The sequence below is a fragment of the Lynx rufus genome, unplaced genomic scaffold (assembly GCF_022079265.1).
Source record: "Lynx rufus isolate CCGP_SWC_20201006 ecotype Redwood Valley unplaced genomic scaffold, mLynRuf1.p SCAF_25, whole genome shotgun sequence".
NCBI classification, from domain to species: domain Eukaryota; kingdom Metazoa; phylum Chordata; class Mammalia; order Carnivora; family Felidae; genus Lynx; species Lynx rufus.
Genome location: NW_025814840.1, coordinates 8587834 through 8608800, shown reverse-complemented (window position 1 = coordinate 8608800; position 20967 = coordinate 8587834). Strand labels below are relative to the sequence as shown.

General features: G+C 47.2%; 1 protein-coding gene across 3 annotated transcripts in view; it reads left to right on the top strand.

Annotated features, from left to right (window-relative positions):
* Positions 1–218: 218 nt before the first annotated feature.
* LIPA (lipase A, lysosomal acid type) overlaps positions 219–20967 on the top strand; it is a 33890-nt gene continuing 13141 nt past the window's right edge. For 2 of the 3 annotated variants that reach the window (XM_047088592.1, XM_047088589.1), the window contains exons 1-5: positions 219–325; positions 3434–3545; positions 5275–5392; positions 18207–18405; positions 19507–19616. In XM_047088592.1, coding sequence (XP_046944548.1) covers positions 3435–3545; positions 5275–5392; positions 18207–18405; positions 19507–19616 — 538 coding nt within the window. In that variant the 5' untranslated portion in view covers positions 219–325; position 3434. Of the gene's footprint in view, positions 326–3281; positions 3546–5274; positions 5393–18206; positions 18406–19506; positions 19617–20967 lie in introns of all 3 variants that reach the window. The other variant, XM_047088590.1, reaches the window with a different exon arrangement.

The following is a 20967-nucleotide window of genomic DNA, read 5'->3' as shown; positions in this document are numbered from 1 at the left end:
CCCTGCAGGAGCTCCTTTGGCAGGGCGCAGGCAGCCGGCCGCTGCCTGACGATGTCCTTGGGCTACTGCTGGGTCTGGGAGGCGGAGCCTCCGCCCCGCTGGGGCCCGCCCACAGCGCATGCTCTGCGGGGTCGGGCCGCTCGGAAGCACAGGGCAGGGCGGGGTCTCTGCCGCACTTCCCGAAGGCCCGCGGCTCCGATTGGCTGCGCACAAAGCTTAAGCCGGGGAGAGGGGGGAGCGCCTGCCTCGCGTCTGTCCCTCCAGGTGCCCGGCTCCGCGTGCGGGCACTGCGGCTCTGGACAGCTGCAGGGGAGGATCAGTGCAGGTGAGTGGGGCTCTGGCTGCGCCGCCAGGTGAGGTGCGGCAGCCCCTGCCTCCATGTGCGCCGCCGCCGCCACCCCCCCCCCCCCCCCTTCTCGCCGTGAGCCTCTGCAGGCTAGCGGGACCCACTGCGCTTGGCGCCTGAGGCATCCCACCTGGAGCACCTTGTCTGGAGCATCTGCGGGCGCCCCTTCTACGGGCGGCGCGGTCCAGGTTTCAGGGTGGGGGGTCCCCCTGAAGTTGCCCGCCCTTCTCCGGGTGCCCTTCGATTTCCTGGACGGGAGCGGCCGCCGATCAGCGAAGCCGTCCGGAGCCCGCGGACTGCGGTGACAGTCGGGACTCCTGATTCCCAGCTACCCCCTTTCCCCTGGTCAAGCTTCCCTCTAAACGCGTTGCCACTTTGCTTCCGGTACGGAACCTAGGTGCAATCTCAGCCTCTCTCGAAAGAAGATTTAACGGTACCCCCCAGATTTGCGCAGAGTAGTTCACACAGCTCAGCAGCGCTGCGGGCGGTGTCTGGCGCGTAGCGCAAGTTTAAATGGGAACCGAAATTATTGGTGGTGGTGGTGTCATTATTAGAAAGCAAAATGGAAGGCTGCTTTGCGGTTTTTCTTTTCTCCAGCCACTGAACTTTTGGACCACTCCCTATCCCGTATTCCAATCTGAACTGTGCATCCAATATTTGCCTGGCATCTCTTCAGGCCCTAGGGGTTCAAAGTTGAGTCAGACGCCCGCTTTGCACATGGGCTGGGGTGAAATGAGGGCCAGCCGAGCACATACTTGGATTGTTACAATGTAGAAAGACCCGAGATAAAAGTTGCTAAGAAAACCCAGGAAAGCACACAGAATCCAGCCTGGATGGGGGCTTTTTCTCCATTTAAGCTTCTCAATCATCAGCCTTCCGGGAATCCCTTGACTCCTAGGTTGAGACGCTTGCTTGATGTTGTGTCGGAAGGAAAAATTACCTGGGTGATAGATCCTGTCGCCCTCCTGGAGCCTCTCCGTGGACAGCTGGCCCAGGTTCTGTAGGGCAGGACTGAGTGCAAACAGTCTGCTGCCACATGATTCTTTGTTTTAAATTGTGGGCACAACTTTTCCGTTTCCTTTTCAATCTACACCCCATTCCCTAGTAAAAATGGACTTTGGGGAGGTTGAATTTATGGCTCGGGCCGAGGCAGCCCTTCCCAACCACCACAAAGAAGTCTACACTTGTGAGTAAAGGTCAGTGAGTTTGCTTTGGCGGTGCAGATTCAAGGTGACATGACTTTCTTTGTAGGTGTTCAGGGTTCACTGCTGGTTGAATACTAAGTGCAGTGCTTGCTTTGGCAGAATTCACTATTTGTAATCTCCTGAGAACCAATGCCCTAAGATTTGTGGATTACTCAGTTAAGCACAAGTCTCAAAAACAGCCGTATTATTGACATACAATAACAAGACTTTTTTAAGTGAACAATTTAGGAATTTTGACATATGCATACACCTGCAAAACCATTGGTAAATTCAGTATAGTGAACCTGTCCATCACCCTTCTCGTGCATACCCCTTTGCAGTCTTTTCCTCCTTTCCCTTTTCTTCTCAGGCAGCCAGCCCTAGATCTGCTTGTAGAGTTTTCTATAAATAGACTCAGATGTATTTATTCTTCTTGTGTTTTGGTCTTGCTTTCATTCACCATAATTAGTTTGAGATTCATCCCTGTTACTGTGTGTTCATTCCTTTTTATTGCTGAGTAGTATGTGTATATCATGTTCATGTCCTATCCACAACCATTCACCCATTTTGGACATTTGCGCTTTTCCAGTTTTTGTTTATTACACACAAAGCTGTTTTAAACATTTTTATACAAGTCTTTGAATAGGTATACATGCATGCATCTTTTTTTTTTTTAAGTGATTATATTTTTAAAAATGTAGGATGCCTAGGCTGTAGTTCCTGCTTTGCTTCTAATCATCCAGGTTCCTTGGGGAGACTCACTTTACTTTGCCTTTAACATCCATCCCCGAGGTCTTTGCTGTGCTGTGATTTTGTACCATCCCTGGCAGAAGCTAGATCATCTTTGTTGGTGTTCTGGAGGGTCTCAGAAGGAGAAAGGGATGTTCTTCTATCCTGTTTCTCTTGCAGGCTTCCTTTCATTTCAGCTTTTTCCTTGGATGACCTATTTGTTTTATTTATTTTTTTTTAAATTTATTATTATTTTTTAACTGAAGTATGGTTGACACAATGGGCCATTCATTTCAGGTGTACAACATAGTGTTTCAACATCTTTGTGTGTTATGCTATGCTCACCGTAAATGTAGCTACCGTCTGTCACCATGTAACTCTATTCCAGTACCCTTGAGGACATTCCCTACCCTGTATGTTTCCTCCCTGTGATGTATTCATTCCATAACTGGAAGCTGGTATCTCCCTCTCCGCTTCACCCATTTTGCGGGACCTCCCACCTGACAGCCACTCTGTATTTATGTAGGTCTCTGTATTTATGGGTTTGTTTCTGCTTTTTGTTTGTTTATTCATTTGTTTTTTAGATTGCACTTATACGTGGAATCATGTGGTTTTTGTCTTTCTCAATCTGGCTTATTTCACTTAGCAGAACATTTGGGTGACAAATTCGAATCCTGATGTGTAATTTTGGGCAAGAACGGAAATAAGTAGACAGTGGGAGGCAAGCACTAATACTGCACTTAAAAATGAGAACTTAAAAATGTTAAATCATTATTAGAAGGGAAAAGGTGGGAGGTTAACCAGTTCTGAAATTTTGTGGATCTTCCCTTTTTTTCCAGCCTATTATCCTCTAAGTCCTCTTCTCTGTTATTTCTCTGGAACAATTTGTTGAACCTTGTGGTGAGAGGGTGAGTGGGTGTGCTGGGCTCCAAAGGTCACATGGTAACCTTGTGGAGGATAGCAGGTAGAGAGGTTTCTTAGTAAAAAAAAAATAATAATTCCTCACTTTTTTCTGTTTCCAGAGAGGGCCGAAGTCCTTTGTCTCATGTTTGCCCCTGAACCTGACTTTGACTTGCCCCTAAGCCTGGTTCAGAACTTTTTATGGGAGCATTAATCTACCGGCATAATTTGTGCAGTGAAATTCAGACAAATAACAATAGACTACTTCATACAGAATGAAAATGCAGCTCCTGGGGTTGGTGTTCTGTTTGGTCCTTGGGACCTTGCAGTGCGAGGCGTTCAAAGGGAAGCTGGCAGCCGTGGATCCCGAAACAAATATGAATGTGGTAAGTCTCTCAAAATCTCAAAGATGCTTCAACAGAGAGACCGAGACAGCATGAGTAGGAGAGGGGCAGAGAGAGACGGAGAGAGAGAATCGCGAGCAGGCTCCCCACTGTCAGCGCAGAGCCCGACGCAGGGCTCAAACTCACGAAACTGTGAGATCGTGACCTGTGCCGAAACCGAGAGTCCGACACTTAACTGACTGAGCCGCCCAGGCGCCCCTGAAAGATGCTTTTAAAATGCATGTGACGGGGGGGGGGGGGGGGGGGCGCCTGGGTGGCGCAGTCGGTTAAGCGTCCGACTTCAGCCAGGTCACGATCTCGCGGTCCGTGAGTTCGAGCCCCGCGTCAGGCTCTGGGCTGATGGCTCGGAGCCTGGAGCCTGTTTCCGATTCTGTGTCTCCCTCTCTCTCTGCCCCTCCCCCGTTCATGCTCTGTCTCTCTCTGTCTCAAAAATAAAAATAAAACGTCAAAAAAAAAATAAAAAATAAATAAAATAAAAATGCATGTGACAAAGGTCAGTTATTTTCTGAGATTCGGTTAAGTGGGCCACATGAAGCCACCAACTCACCTCTTTGAAGGATAAAAACGTATCAAAACTTTGCAAGAATGCTACTCCCGAGTGCTGCTGTTACAACACAGTGAACAAGAAGTGTGATTAGCAATGTCCAGGGAGCACAGTTCGATATAAAAATCAAAATATCTGAAAAAAAAGTTTTGTTAGAACAAATAAGCAAAAACAATTTGTGGAGTAATTAATATTTCAAATTTGAAATTAACGTTTCAAGGTTATTAATCTTAAGGAAACAATAAAACCTGGAACTATCTCATTTAGGCCTAAAACATGGGAAAATACAAATGACTAGAGACAGTAGCTACTTTAAAATAGATGAAGCAGTGACCCAGCTGAAGAATCAAGACACCACGGTTAGAAGCTGATAAATCCAAAGTGAGTCAAGAGAATGTAACTTGATCAGGGTCTTAGGGTCAAGTTTTAGTTCTTGTCCCCAATTTTTTCTTATTCCTCCCCTCCTTTAATTTTTTTTTCTGTAAAAATGAAAGAATTAAATTCTTTCAGATACTTGCAGGGGAAAGGATAGTGAGCATTTACTTACATTAAATCTAGATAATTGAATTATCCATATTCTACTGAGCTCCTGGTTAAGAGTTTCTCCATGGACTGCTCCTTATGGAGAAGTGAATTTGATCACAATCTCCTGCTTTTCATCTTTTCTCGTCCTCCAACTCCACCTTGCCATTCTGTATTTTACTAGTGTAATTTCATTAGTTCATTGATAAGAACAGATTAATGCTACGCTTTGTTTCCCAGGAAGGGACCTCTGAAAATAAGGATATTTTATGCGTGCAGATCACAATATTAGCTGGCATATTTAGAAAAGAAATAAAGAAGAATGTTTACTTGTACCTGGGAGCCAGGATGGAAACAAAGAGGCCCAACGCGGTGGTGAAATCAGACACGCGTGGTGTAGAACATGTTAGAATGTTGAAACCAAGGTTAATCCAACACCTGTGAGTAGAAGATCCGGATGAAACCAGTGGAGGATTTACTCTTGCGTGGGGGGTGCTACTAGGTTGAACACACTAAAATGTCACTAACAACTGATTTCTTAGAGCCTGGAGAATGCCTGCTGGCATTTTGTCTTCTTTGCCTGTTAATGTGGGAGATCTTGTCAGATTCTGTGCACAGAAATTCCATTATTCTTTTTCTCTGTAGACTGAAATTATCTCTTACTGGGGATTCCCTAGTGAGGAACACTACGTTGAGACAAAAGACGGCTATATTCTCTGCCTTCACCGAATCCCTCATGGGAGGAAGAATCGTGCTGACAAAGGTATGGGTGTCTCCTGTGGTGAGGCAGGAAAGCTCTGGAAAGTACCTACACTGCTGGAATTTGGCTGGTTTTTGTGTCAGTAATCAAGTTGAGATTTAACCTGAAAACATTGAAATGGGGTTATTTTTAGGCTAAAGTACTAACCGTGTCACATTTATGCAAGGCATATGAAAATACTGTTTTTGAAGAAGTAAAGACAGGTATGTAATTTCACATTTTGCTTAACGATTTGAAGGTCAGTTTTGTTTGATGATATGTGAAATCTTTGCTTTCCTTGTTTTAAGGAAGCATCTTATTAGTGAAATGTCTTGAGCATTAAGTAAATCGCTTTTGCTGTTTGAATATTGATTTTTTTGAATGGGCAATATATTCACATAGTTCAAAACTTAGAGTAAAAAGACATATAGTGAAATACCTCCCTCCCTTCTCATCCTTCACCTCCCTAGTTTTGTGTGTATTCTTCCAAAATCTCTTTAATTTCTTTAGCTCTAAAAAAAAATTTCTTTAGAAATGGATACAGACATAGGTGATTATTTTTCCCTGCTTCCGATTTAATACAAAAGGTGGTATATAGTGTCAATTCTTTTGTTACTTGAATTTTTTACTTAATATTATGCAGATAGTTCCATACAATACATAGAATACTTCACCACTCAGGGCACCTGGGGGGCTCAGTCGGTTAAACGTCCAACTCTTGGTTTCGGCTCAGGTCATGATCCCATGGTTCGTGAGTCTGAGCCCTGCGTCTGGCTCTGCACTGACAGTGTGGAGTCTGCTTGGGATTCTGTCTTTCCCTCTCTCTCTGCCCTCCCTTGCTCATGCTCTCCCCACCCCCCAAATAAATAAATAAACTTAAAAAAAGAGAATACTTCACAGACACTTGGTGTTCCGCAGAGTTGTTCCATGATTTATTTTACAGGTGTCCTAGTAATGGGCATTTGGGGTATTTCTAGTCCTTCTGGTAGAAGGAAGATACTGCTGCTTAACACAACCTTGTACGTGTGCAAGTTTGTTTATAAGATACATTTACAGAGATAGAATTTTTGAGTCAGAGGATATGTACATTTATGATTTTGATAGATACTGTTAAATCTCTTTTCAGGCAATCTTGTTCCGGTAATTACTCTCACTAGCAAGATGTGAAAGTTCTTATAGTTTTGGAGATACGTATGTCTATATCTTCCCATAGCGAAAGTGCCGCTTCCAGGAGATGAATGAATTTCTTTCTAGGCAGGCTATTTGAAATTGTGAAACATATGTCAGAATGAAGATCGATCCCAATGCAATGTACCTTATTCTTTAACATTTTGTTTCTAAAGATTTTCCTTGGGGGCGCCTGGGCGGCTCGGTCGGTTAAGCGTCCGACTTCGGCTCAGGTCACGATCTCACGGTCCGTGAGTTCGAGCCCCACGTCGGGCTCTGTGCTGACAGCTCAGAGCCTGGAGCCTGTTTCAGATTCTGTGTCTCCCTCTCTCTGACCCTCCCCAGTTCATGCTCTGTCTTTCTCTGTCTCAAAAATAAATAAACGCTAAAAAAAAAAAAAAAATTAAAAAGATTTTCCTTGGACAACTAAGGTTGAGATTAAGGTAATTTGATGACTCAGTGTTCTTCAATTACAATTTTATATGAGCAGAAGAGCCTTTTTGCCTCAATTCCTTCCCAAATTATTCAAAGCAAACTTAAAAACCTGTGTTACATGACCTTTGTATCATTGTTTGTTTTTTTTCTTAATATAATCTGGTCTATTTCCCCCTGCCCCCCAGATTGTAACTATAATAAGGGATTTTATAACACTTAAGTGGCTGAGACAGCCAGTGCTGTTTTTGAAATTTCATTTCTCATTTTTTTTTTTAAATGTTTATTTATTTTGAGAGAGAGTCTGGGAGGGGCAGAGAGAGAGAGAGAAAGAGGGAGAATCTCAAGCAGACTCTGTGTTGCCAGGGCAGATCCTGACACGGGGCTCAGTTCCATGAACTGTGAGATCATGACCTGAGCCGAAATCAAGAGTCAATAAATCAAGATGACGTCAAGATGCTTAACTACCTGAGCCACCTAGGTGCCCCTCCTTTCTCATTCTTGAGGTTTTTATGATTTATAGATTCATGTTCATACTAGTAAGCTTCCTTCTTATAAGTACGTTACAAAAATGAGTAGTGAGCTGAAGTGAGGGCTTACATTTCTTTTTCTGCTCAAAACACGCAAAATGTATATTTTATTCCAGAACAAACATATGATCTTAGTTCCCCTGTTTTTTTTTGTTTTTTTTTCTTTTTTGGTAAACCCTTTGATTTCAGATCCCATATAAAGAAGAATATGTACTGATCATTACTTTCTTAAAAGTGATTGGGTAACTAGTATAATTAATAATGTGAATCCTTGTTAGAGCACCTGGGTGGCTCAGTTGGTTGAGTGTCTTGACTTCAGCTCAGGCCATCATCTTGTGGTTCACGGGTTCGAGCCCTGCGTGGGGCTCTGTGCTGACAGCTCAGAGACTGAATCCTGTTTCGGATACTGTGTCTCCCTCTCTCTCTGCCCCTCCCCACCTCTCAGTCTGTCTGTCTCTCAAAAATAAATAAGCATTAAAAAAAAAATGTTAATCATCATTAAAAGATGCAGGGAACCTCAGTGAAAACATGCTTGGGGAATGCTTCTCGTGTGTTCTCCGTCGCCCACCCCTGGAATTCACGCCACAGCTAGAGCAGATGGTGCCCCCACCCGCGTGTGTGAGCAGCAGCACTGTGGTGCGGGGCTGTGCCCTGCCAGGTGAGGAAACGAACAGGAGCCTAGATGTGCTCCCCGGTGGCAGGAAGGAGTCAGGGCAGCTGAGCGTGAGATCTCCGTCAGCCGCGAGGTCCCCTTGGGCGTCCGCCTCCGTGCGCCTTGGAATCTCCGTCCGCAGGAACAGTTGATTGACTGTGATGGTCCCAGTGTTCCTCTTTGTCACTCTGGTTCTGTGGGTTATAGTCCACACTCGTTTTTTTTTTTTTTTTTTTTTTTTTTTTTGGCTGGGGTGCATGGTGTGCAGCAGTGGGTGGGTACTCGTGGACTTTGGAATGGGGAACACAGAGGGAAAGCATTCTCAGTGTGGCCACGCCGCTAGGTCCGCACCCTCTTCCTCTGTAGGCGTCAGTGAGGGCTGCGTAGACCCTTCTCTGACGGTGTGCACACCCGTGGTCCAGAGCAGGGACTCCTCATTGTCCCCTCAGCATCCTCAGGAGCAGTCTTGTCAGTGGTGTTACTTCGGCTCATTTAAGCCAAATAGACAAAAAAAGAATTCCTAAGAGCCCTTCCCATCCAGCGTGGAACTTACCCTCTTATTCAGGCCACCCCCCTCCTGACCTCCTCCCCTATTCAGAAGACCATCGTCCTCCTGCCCTGGAAATGCAGAATCCTTCTCGAGTCCGGTGCTCCGGTGGCCGAGCCCACGTTACCTGGCTTCAGTCCATCCCTGTCTTCTCTTGGCCAGGCCACCACCCTCCGTATGCTCTCGTGACCATTCAGCTGGGTGCCTGAGAGAAGCTCAGAACCCGAGGGAGGCTTTGCTTTCATTTTTGAGTCTTCCTGTGTATTAGAGGAAGGAAGAATTTCAAAACTGGTCTATGGAAACTGCTGATCTTTTAAGAAATTAATACTTTTAATATGTACAAAAATAACGCAGGGCATCTGTACCAATTACAGGGCGTTGCAAGATACATTAAAACATCTCTTCATTTATTGGGGATGAAGTGAGACCGTCCCTCTTACCCTTTCCAGTGTGGTTTTTCTCCGTTCTTGTGCTGTCCGGAGGTGCTGCACAAGTTGAGTGAGAGCTGTATGGACAGCGTGTTCGGGTCCTGTTGGAGTGGCCCACTTGCAGATTTGTTGGGGGTGGGGGGCTGTGTGATCACGTGGCCTGGCCACACCGCTCCTCTTCCTGCTAGCTGTGCTTGTCCATCTTGTGTAGTTTTGCAGGGTAAGAACCCAGGGGTTGTTGTATGGTACCGGCCATTCAGCAGTCTTCAGGGACCTAATAAATGAAGCTATGTACCTTTCCTTGATATTCTGTCTCTCTGTTGTCTGTACCGCTCATACAGCAGAGGAAATCGGAAGCTTCCCACGGGTATGTGCAGAGACCTTCGTGATTTGGCACATCAGTGATTACAGTTCTGAACTGTGGTGTCTGTGGTGTCAGTGTCTACTTAGAATGGGGTGGCACACCTCTTTCAGGACGTTTATGAGGAGTGCTTAAGCACCATCTGGGTTCATTCGTTATCTAAGAAAAACATCCATCATTTTTTTTAAGTTGATTTATTTATTTTAAGAGAGAGAGAGTGTATGCACATGTGTGGAGGAGGGGCAGAGAGAGAGAGGGAAGGAGAGAATCCCAAGCAGGCTCTGCACTGTCAGCACAGAGCCCTACATGGAACTCAGTCTCATGAACCGTGAGATCATGACCTGAGCCAAAGTCAGGAGCCAGAGGCTTAACTGACTGCAGGTGCATCAGGGACATTTATCACTTATTAGCTGCCCAGGTTTAACTTGGCACCTTAGCCAAATTATGAGTAACTGAAGTCAGGTCTCTGTGGTATTAATTAATTAAGACTACTTTCTGACCCTCTGACATCCAAGGGAATAATTTTCCTTTCTGCTGAGCTTACCCTGGACTTCAGCTGGTGAAAACAGCCTCTAGAATAGTTCTCAACCTGCCTGCCATCTTCATTTCTATATATTTTAATTTAATTTAATTTAATTTAATTTAATTTAATTTAATTTAATTTAATTTAATTTAATTTAATTTTTTTTAATGTTTATTTATTATTGAGAGACAGACAGACACAGAGCGTGAGCAGGGGAGTGGTAGAGAGAGGGGGAGACACAGGATGCGAAGCAGCTCCAGGCTCTGAGCTGTCAGCACAGAGCCTGACGTGGGGCTTGAACTCACCAGCTATGAGATCATGACCTGAGCCGAAGTCAGTCGTCCAACCAACTGAGCCACCCAGGTGCCCCAATTATTTTTAAAAACAATTCTTTCCCCCAGCTCCAGGCCCAGCCTAAGTGGCGGGTGTCCTTGATTACATGAGCAGGAAGGAGACGTACTTCTTCTGAGCTCCCAGACACCTTTTTAACACCCTTCTTGATGTGCCTTTCTTATTCTGCTTTGGGACTGACTTATTTGTGTACTTCTTCCTCCCCTCCCCGCCCCATGCCCCTTTGCTCCCTGCAGCTGCTCCTTGAAGGCAGGGGCTGTGTCCTGTCACCGTTGTATCCGTCAGCACGGTGGGTGGCACCATGTTCCCTGCATGGTCAGCCTGAGTGAGGGTTATATGAGGGCAGTCTTCAGAATTGGGGTTCTTAACTGGACTATGCAGCCAATGCACCTTCTGTGTAGTGACATAAAATACAGCCCTGTGCGCACACGCATACTACGTACATTTGTAGAGAGTTGATGGACCCACTAAGATGACCCTGTTTACACATTTACCTGTGTCGTCAAACTCCTACTAACTAGTCAGCTTGGAACACACATTTAGAAACAGACTGAGGGTTTTGAACAAACTGAGGGTTGACGGGTGTGGGAGGTCGGGGGGCGGGGTGGGGAAAATGGGTGATGGGCACTGAGGAGGGCGCCTGTTGGGATGAACACTGGGTGTTCTATGTAGTGATGAATCACAGGAATCTACTCCCGAAGCCAAGAGCACACTATACACACTGTATGTGAGCTAAGTTGACAATAAATTATGTGTATAAAAAAATAAAACTCTCATACAATCCAAAACAAAAACAAAAAAGAAAGAAAGTTCTTAGTGGCCTGGTGAGCATGTGTATGATGCTTCCCAGTGTTAAGCAAACTTCTCCATCAAGTGTTGCACTTCCCCTGCTTTGCACTAACTCCAAAAAGGAATTGAAAGTCATCCTGAATAGGGAAGTGATTCTGGTTTCGTGTGCTCAGCCATATCTCCGACAGTCATGGGATGTTAGCACTAGAAGGATCTCAGAGTCCTTTCTGAGCCAGAGATTTGGAGAGTTTGCATTTGTAACATACTCCCTGGTGGATTCCAAAGTAAAGTCCTTGAGTTCTGGAACCTGTGTCTAGATGAGCACCCTCATTTTGCTGGGTGAGACAACCAGCTTGAGAGAGAAAGGGAAAGAGGTTGGCTTTAAGGCAAAAACTAGTGGCCTAGCCAGTCTGACTCCAGAGTCTGTGCGATTTGAACTAGAAGATGCAGTCTTATGTAATAAGCATTGAGCAAGTTGTTCCCATGATATTGATTTTATTTGACTAAAACAAGGAAATACATATTGTCTTGCCTAAAATACATCAAACAGCAACGGCTACAAGGCAGACTTCTTGCCAAATTGGGAAATAAATTGTTCAGTAAATCAATTGTCAAATAAAGCAACAATAGTGGGTTATTTGTGTCCAATATACATGCATGTATATCCGTAAATACACACATACACATACATGTATATGATATATAGGTATCTGTTGGCCTAATGAGGACAGTGGTGTTCTGGGATCTGAGTAATGGTCTTCAGGCATTTTGAACTTCACCTTGGCAAAGACTCCAGGGCTTGCCCCTTAAGCTTTTTAAGTCATAATTGAAAATTCACAACCTGGCTTGGGAAGTAGGTCTTTGGACAGAAAGGCCGCTGACCTGTGTTTTCCTTTGCATATTTTAGGATTCTGATCATTTCTGGATTTTCCATTCTTTCCTTCTCTGCAGTTCCTAGAGGAGCTGTCTTTTTGAATAAATGCTGTGCTCTGACATGTCCCCAGAGGTCCCGTCGGGCCGAGATGCAGCTCCTTGCCTCCTGGTGGCATGGAGCAGGCGCAGGGTCATTCCTGGGTGCTGGACTTGATGGCACTGGCTGGCTGAACTCATGGCCAGGTTCATTTGGCTCTGATGGTGCATTAGGTGCAGGGCTGTGTTCGGACCCTTGACCTAATGGAGAAGCACAAGCCAGTGTCGGCTGCACGCTGACTCCTGTGTGCAGGGTGGGGCTGGAGCCAAGAGTCAGGGTGGAAAGGACTAGGGTGTGCTGCCAGAACCTGTCTCCTGCAGTGCTCCCCGTTGTCCTCCGGGCTAACCCATCTTACCCGCTGTCCGTCGTCATCCTCAGTGTCAGTTCTTCAGGGAGCGTCCCCGGCCGCTCACCCTGGGCTAGTTCCTGCTGCATGTTCTCTTTGCTCTCTGGGTGTTTCTTCCTAGCACTTAGGACGGTAAGGCTGAAGCTTCTCTTGGTTATTCGATCATCACTCCAGCCAAGTCTCTCCAGGAGCTCCTCTGGGCCTGGGCCCTCCTGGGACGGGGTTGAGCAGAGCATCGACAGTCGGGGCCACACTGGTGAGGGATTCCATACTCCTGAGCGCAGACAGCCACAGACACAAGTGTAGGCCTTCCAGTGGTGGGTAGAATTAGGGGCATCTTGGGCAGAACCAGTGGAGCTGTAGCTTCTGTTTTCAATGAAAAAAAAAATCCTTCTGGATTCGACGGTAGTCTCTGATGTCTGCTTCCTCTGTATCCAGTCCTCCCTGATGGGGAAGGTGCTATAGCCCGAATGTTTATGTCCCCCCGGAATGCAGGTGTTGAGTCCTAACCCCCGTGTAGTGGCGTCTGCAGGTGGGGCCTTCGGGAGGTGACTTGGGCCTGAGGACAGAGCCTTCTAGAATGGAATTAGTGCCCTTATCAGAAGGAGACCCCAGACTCCCTTGTCTGCCTTCTGCCAGGACACAGTTAATAGACAGCTGTCTGTGAACCAGGAGGTGCCTCACAAGGCACCAGGTCTGCCAACACCTTGATCTCGGACCTCGCAGCCTCCAGAAGCGTGAGCTAGAGTTTCCTGTGTTCACAAAGCCATCCAGTCTGTGGTATTGATACAGCAGCCTGAATGGACGCACACACAATGCATTCCGGAGAACAAGGACAGGAGAAGGATGTGTATTTCAGGATGTGTTTGCTGTGTGCAGGAGGTCCTTAAGGGAGAGCACTATAGAGAGAAGCGTATCTGGGGGTCAGAGTCAGCGTCTCTGGCCAGGTGCCCTCTGTTGTGCACTTGTCTCTCCGGGCCCCTCTGTTCCTTCTGTTAGTTGAGCATTTTGGACTACAGCTACGTACTTGCCCAGCGTCAGGCCAACCGTAAGGCTCCATGAACTGGAGCGTGGAGATGCCACCGTGCGAAGCCTTTCAAAGGGCAGCCAGGGTAGCAGAGGCAGGGAGGGCAGAAGGCAGTTTGCGTGGAGGTGAGGCACACTTTGCCCTCACATGACCTGAGGTTGGTTCCTGGTTCCACCGCGTACTAATCGTGTGTCCTGTCCTGGGGCACTCATTCCTTCTCTCTAGGCCCCAGAGCCCCCATCCGTAAGGTGAGAAGAGTGACGTGAATGGCCCAGTGGCACCCTGGGCATGTAGAAAACTAATCAAGGCGTTGCCTGGAAGGTGCACATGGCGTGCATGGTGTGCGTGCGGGCACGTAGTGGGTTTTCTTTCTTTGCCTCATTTATTCCTTCGTTATTGCATTTATTCATCAGATTTGTCACAAGTGAGGACCACAAGCCAGACTCCACGTTGGGTGCTGGGGACGGGGTGGTGGGCAGGACCACCAGGTCTCTGGCTTCATGTTGCTCGGGACCAGAGTGGCTGTGGCCGGTGTGTGTGTGTGTGTGGGGGGGGGGCGGGGATGGTTCTCTTTCCTGTCTGTGATCTGAGGGCTGTTGTGTTCCCTCCTGCAGAGGCCACTCCTCTTCAGCAGGGTGCCTGAAATGTGAGCACAGTGACCTGGACCGTGGCAAGGGGTGTGCACCCTTCCGAGTGCATCTTGGGGACGGGTCAGCGGGGGACGGGCCAGGTTCTCCTGTGGATTCTCAAGCGAAGAGATCTCCTGCAATGCTTACCCCTGTTACACATGAGGAAACCAGGGGTTATAGGGCTCAATGAATTTGCCTGTGGCAAAGACAGGATTGACGTGGCTTAGGGCCGAGTTTCTACCCACTGCGGCGATGTCCCCGATAAAGCCACAGTGGGGAGAGTGCTCTGTTTAGGTAAGCTGTGCACCAGCTTCTGTCGTTTAAGATCTGGCAATAAAGGCCTGCGGATAGGTGCCTCCTTCTTATTCTCTCCAGGGGCCATAAGTGTCGTGACTCCGGCTTCCCACGGATGTTATTTGCTCATCTTGCTTTTGGCCGTGTTTTGAGGCCAACTCTTCCAACCAGAATTAGACTACAGAAATTCACTCAGGAGCCCTTGCTTTGGATCAGTGGAGGTCTGCTCTTAATGATTCTTGGGAAGGAGGCCCTAGAGCTCCCTCCAGGGGCCTGTCAGATGTCAAGCAGGGCTCTGCACACCTGGCCTGTCTCCAGGCTGGCCCGGCCTGGTAGAGCGATGGGCGGCACGTTCCGCTTCAGATGACTCCTCCTTGAACCCAGCTGTGGTTGGGCTCCTGAGAAGAGCTGAGGGAGCTTGTGGAAAATAAGTACTTCCAGGCTGTGTCCCTGGAGTTCTGGATCCCCTACCTCAGAAGTTGGGCCACAAATATGTGTGTTTTTTAAATGTTCCAGGTAGTTTTGATGTGCATGCATTCAGTTTGGGGAAATAGTGCGTGGCTTGCTTGGAAGGGGCTGGGTACAAAGGGAATACTGAAAAAAAAATTATTTATTTTTGAGAGACAGAGACAGAATGTGAGCAGGGCAGGGGCAGAGAGACAGGAAGACACAGAATCTGAAGCAGGTTCCAGGCTCTGAGCTGTCAGCACAGAGCCTGATGTGGGGCTTGAACTCACGAACTGGGAGATCAGGACCTGAGCCAAAGTCGGATGCTTAACTGACTGGGCCACCCAGGCGCCCTGAAAGGGAATACTTTCAAGCACATCTCTTCTCCCCTACCTCTTTAGTTATTAATGAAGGATTTTTTTGGAGTAGTGGTTAAAAGCAGGGGCTTTGGAATGAGACCAGGAAGGCCGCCCAACCTGGAGGGATGTGCCCCCTACAAAGCCCTTCACGTCTGGGTCAGACAGGGCATTGACCTTCACCTGCTTTGTGTCTGCCTCCTGAGGGAGCCACCTGTGTGTGCCCCATGGTCCTGTCTGGCTGCGGCCTGGGGCAGTGTCACCTCTACAAATCCAGGGTCCCTTTTCTTCTCCAGAACCCTCTGTGGGGCGGTCTGTGTCTCACTCGGGAGCTGGCAAACACGTTCCTGCCCCTGGCCACGTCACTCTCTTTCCTGTGGGCTTCCCTGGGTGCTGATCGGGCTTTTTCACACTGGCCTAGAAGGTAACTGTGGGACTGTCTCCTGGGCTGGACTGGAGCCCCTTGGGGGCAGGGAGCGGGGCTTACCCTCCTTTGTGTCCCCCACAGCTGGCGCAGTGGCTGAAATATCACAGGTGCCAGGAAGGGTTTACACAAGATGTGGGGCCTGAGCACACGCTTCAGCGGGCCGTCGGCCTTTCTGGCTTCGAGCTCACCTCCTGAGAGAGTGCTAGCGGCTTCTCGTTGCCCCTGGGAATCCAGGAGTTATTTACCGGTAGTGTTTAAAGAGTTTTCTGGTATGCCTTCAGTCTGTCATTCCCACATTTCTCCTCCAAAGCTCCTATAGGTTAGGGAGGGAAATACAATGCACAGAGACTTCAGGGGGATTTTAAACGCTCCCCACTTAAATGTTCCCCAGGGGTGCCTGGCTGGCTCAGTCAGTTAAACGTACGGCTCTTGATATAAGCTCAGGTCATATAAGTTCACAGTTTGTGGGTCTGAGCCTGCATCCGGCTCTGTGCTGACAGCTCAGAGCCTGCATGGGATTCTCTCTCCCCCTCTCTCTGCCCCTCCCCTGTTAGCTATGTCTCTCTCAAAAATAAATAAAAATATTAAAAAAATGTTCCCCAGTGTAGAAAACCTGCCTGGTCCCCGCAGGCTGACCCCTGCCACCCCTTCCAGCCTCAGTCCTGGCTGCCCCCCGCTCCCCCCCTCCCCTGCCCCCCAGCTCTGCCTTCCCATCTAGATCATTCCTGCCTTTCTCAGTGCTGGGCCCTGAGGAGTCAGCTAAGCAGACACAGGTTTTCCACCAGGTGTCTGAAGAGGCACAGGTTGGAGGAAACAGCAGGAGTTTGGCCACCTGCCATGCTTCTGGCCCCGCCGGACCCTCTGTTCCCAGGGGAGACCGCTCCAGTGGCAGACCATGGTTATGTGTAATTGCCTCTCGGAGCACAGTGGTCCTGCCCGGCTCATGCCCGTGTGCTGTCAGACTCTTGCCTCCGTCAGCCTGACTTGCTGACTTCACTTAAGGCCAAAAAGTCTTACTCCTCACAGCCCAGCCCCAAAGCACCTTCGATGGGAGAGAAGTGACCTAACGTGCGGAAGGGACTCGTCAGCACCCTGGTGTGGCTCCTGGGGGTCACTCACACAGAGACTCACAGTCACCGCGGAGCGATGACGCCTCTTGTCACCGTCTCCGCAAGGCAGCCTGCTTAGGAGCGGGTGTCATTTAAAACACATTTCATCAGCTACAACTTAATGAGGTTATTGTCTTGTACTTTGCTTTCTTTCCACCCTTCAAGGCTGGGTTATAAATTTTTCTGGGATGCCACAGTCCTTGTCATTGGTGATGGTTTAATTATTGCAATCAATTATTTGACGTCTCAACAGTTAGCTCTTTCCCTTAGCACTTCACTTTCTTTCTTTTTTACTCAATTAAAAAAAATTTTTTTTTTGTGGGAGAGTGCGAGTGAGTGAAGGACAGAGAGAGAGGGAGAGAGAGTGTGGAGCCTGAAGCAGGGCTCGAACTCACGTACTGTGAGATCATAACCTGAGCCAAAGTCAGATGTTTAACCCACTCAGGCACCCCCACGTTTCACTCTCATAACGAACGAGCAGAAGGCCAAAGGAGCTCTTACTTGTTCGTTGTGATCTGTGTGTCTGTCACTATGCCAGACACTTAATTGCCGCATTTATTTCTATTAACACTTATTGATGGAGCAGAGGCCCAGACTGGGTTAATGTTTATTGAACTCTCGCTGTGCTGGGAAGCACTTTGCGAAGAACTTTTCACGCAGTATCTCCCAGTCATTGCTCTTTGTAAAGTGCCTGTTACATTTCCCTGCTGCAGGTGATGATTCAGGTTGAAGGGATGTTGGAGGGATGTTGAAATATTTTTGCACCCAGTGGCACATTCGAGGTTGGAGAGGACAGACTCGAGCCCAAGTGCGTCTGTCTCTGACACTCGTGGTCAGTCTGACATCAGCTCCGTGAGGGTGAACCGTCTTCCTCCTGGTTCTGTTCTCTGCTGTGTCACCAGTGCCGAGAATGCCAGCACACAGTCGGTGTTCAATAAATGCTTGTTTAATGAATGACTAAATGGTCTTAACATGATGCAAGCAGCCAGAGGTTATGTTTCTTTGTCTCCTGAGTCTTTGTTTTTCCACAGCATCACTGTCCCAGGTATAGGTGAGTAGAAAATTTATTTGCATGTGTATACATAAAAGTAGAAATATATATGTAAATAAAGGAATATGTGTCTATGTATTTATAAATTTGTGTACATGTGATCTTTTCCTGTCTTTTGGTTTATTTTGTTAGGATACATTGTAAGAAATTCGATTATGGGAGCAAATACAGTATAGAAACATTTCATACAGTCTTAAGAATACGGTAAAAAGTTTTTTATGGTCAAATCTACACGTCTTGTTATTAGATACACGAGGTAGCCTATTTTTGCTGCTACTTTGCCAGCACTGTTTAAAAAGATACTTTTCACTGATGTTCCGTTGGAGTGCATTGCTGCCTCGCTGTTTTTGCATCTGCCTTATGGCTGGGTGCTGCTGAGTCCTAAACATGGATGTTTTCCAGGTCCTAAGCCAGTTGTGTTCCTGCAGCATGGCCTGCTGGCCGATTCCAGTAACTGGGTCACAAACCTTCCCAACAACAGCCTGGGCTTCTTCCTGGCAGACACGGGTTTTGACGTGTGGATGGGGAACAGCAGGGGAAACACCTGGTCTCGGAGACACAAGACTTTATCCCCTTCTCAGGACGAATTCTGGGCTTTCAGGTAGGTTGGAATTGATGGTGACGGGGGCCTACTTCCTTAGTACGGGGAGGCAGGTGGATGGGTAGCTCAAGGTTATCAGAGAGGGGAGACGGATGCCTGGGGAAAGGTTTTAAACCTTATGAGGAATTTGGTAAATCACAGTGAAGTACATTATAAGTAATGATTACATTTAAGAATTAGACTCAACTATGGACTTTTAGTTACTTGGGCATTCCGGGTCCTGCGGGAGGTGGTGGGCAAATTACGTCCTGGAAACTTCTTCTTTCCCCCATAAACAGGCACACCGAATGTCTGCTTTTCCATTTCCAGAAATTGTCCTTTTTCTGTCAATCCTGGCTGTACCTATTAATCCCCGCGTGACACTGGGCATGCTGCATAAGCCTTCTGTGTCTCCGTTTCTTTGTTGTAAAATGGGGTAATAACCGCCTATCTCCCGAGGCCATTGGGGGATAAAAGGAGAGGATACGAGGAGAGAGTCTGGCACGCTGCAGGCAGTGGTGACAGTCCGCTTACCCATCTCCTGATGACGAATGGCACACACACATGTGACGTGTCCAGGGCTGTGTCCTGCTACCTGGCATGAGGGAAGGTCAGAGCTCTGGACTCCTTCAGGCTTGTGTCTCGTTTGTGGAACCACAGCTTACCTACACGCATGAAATGCAAGAATGACACATTTTACCAAAGGAATATACTTGTTGGGCTGCCACTGGTAATAGTGAAAAGCCAGAAACTACCAAATGCCCATCAGCCACGAATGGACAGATGAAGTGCCGTGTATCTATACAGTGAACATCCCATGGCTCTGTGACAGCATGAATGTAGCCGGAAGAACACGTACTATTTGATCTCATTTATAGAAGGGTTCAAAAATGGGTATAACATAACTTATGGCATAAAAAATGAGGACAGGACCTTTGGGAGGGAGGCAGAATTAGAAAGGGGCCCGCGCAATCCTGTTGATGTTTTCTGCGCTCAGTTCTGTGCTGCTCTACGCAGCTGCGCTCAGCTTATGGTTATTCATCCCCCCGCACCCTTCTTGTTAGCGTGCGGTTATGTTTGCGTGCAGCGTCTTAATGAAAGGGTTCCTTTTCTGGATTACAGTTATGATGAGATGGCAAATTATGACCTATCAGCTTCCATTAACTTCATTCTGAATAAAACCGGCCAAGAACAAGTGTATTACGTGGGTCATTCTCAAGGCACCTCAATAGGTACGTATGTCATAAAGCCTGGTGGTGGATACAGTGTCTTCTTACAGAGTTTGTGCCTGTTCTTAAAAGGGAAATAGTAACAAATCATGTTAGTGCAAACAGAGGTGTTTGTTTTTTGCTTTAATGCCAAGCAGAAGTGATGAATAGGGGAAGGGCAGGAAATTTGGGGTAATATTTCACGTTCTCTGAAAATTCAGACTTTCATATAAATGGATACACATGGTCTATGGTTCTCTTGACCCAGAAGGAATTAAAGTAAGCCTCAGCCTGGTGCATATTTTCCTGGTTACAGCAGTATGGGGATGTGAGAAGGTAGAAAACAAGAGGTATTATAAGGGCAGAGACTTTTAAACAGAAAACAAAAAATACACTTTTTTTTTAAGTTTTTTTTTTCTTTTTAAAAAAAAATTATTTATTTTTGAGAGAGAGTGGGAGGGAGGGAGGGGGGGAGAGAGAGAGAGGTGGTGGGGGGGGAATCCCAAGCAGGGACGCTCGATGCAGGGCTCAAACTCACGACTGTGAGATCATGACCTGAGCTGAAATCAAGAGTCAGATGCTCAATCGACTGAGCCATCCAGGCACCCCAAAAATACAGTGAGTCTTAAAAGTTAAATGGAATAAAACTAACTACAAAGATGGCATGTTATGCTTCATTTCTGAATAGTTTCTAAAAGCTCTATGCATTTTTTATTTATGCCGATTATAAAAAGAACGTGTGTTCATTGTATACAAAAGTAGAAAATTTGGCAGAGTTGAAGGAAAATAAAAATTGCCTGTAATTGTAGCGAACAAGAGTTCCTCCGATGAGGAACTAGGGACCTGTCCCATAATTTATGCAGTTCCTCCTTTTTGTGTGTGCTCTCATCAGTAGCTGTGTGTTTAAGTCACACGGTCTCCTTAGAATACATTCCTAAGGAGGAGAATCACTCCTGAGCGATTCTTAAGTGTCTGGATGTACTGTAGTTAAATGTCTGCGCTCTGCCTACTGCCAAACACTCTTAGCCAGTTTGAGAGACGACACACAGAAAGTAACATGTGACACAGATGCGTGTGCCATTCTCACACGTCAAGAGAAGTGTTTTCGTTCATTTTTGGTCCTTCTCCCATGACTTGCCTGCTTGTGTCCTTTGCCCCAGTGCCTTCTAATGTGACACTTGGGGGGCCAAGTTCAAAGCAAGAAGTGACCTGAGAGAAAGCTAAAAGGTATTTTAAAGCTAGAACATCCTGCATGTGCAGGTTCCTCTGGAGCCCTTGGCGACTGATCTGAATGCCCCTGTAAACTGCTCCCAGGGGCCGGTGGACGGGCGCTGGGGCTGGTTGCTAATGTGGGGCTGTGAGGGAGAGTCCTTCC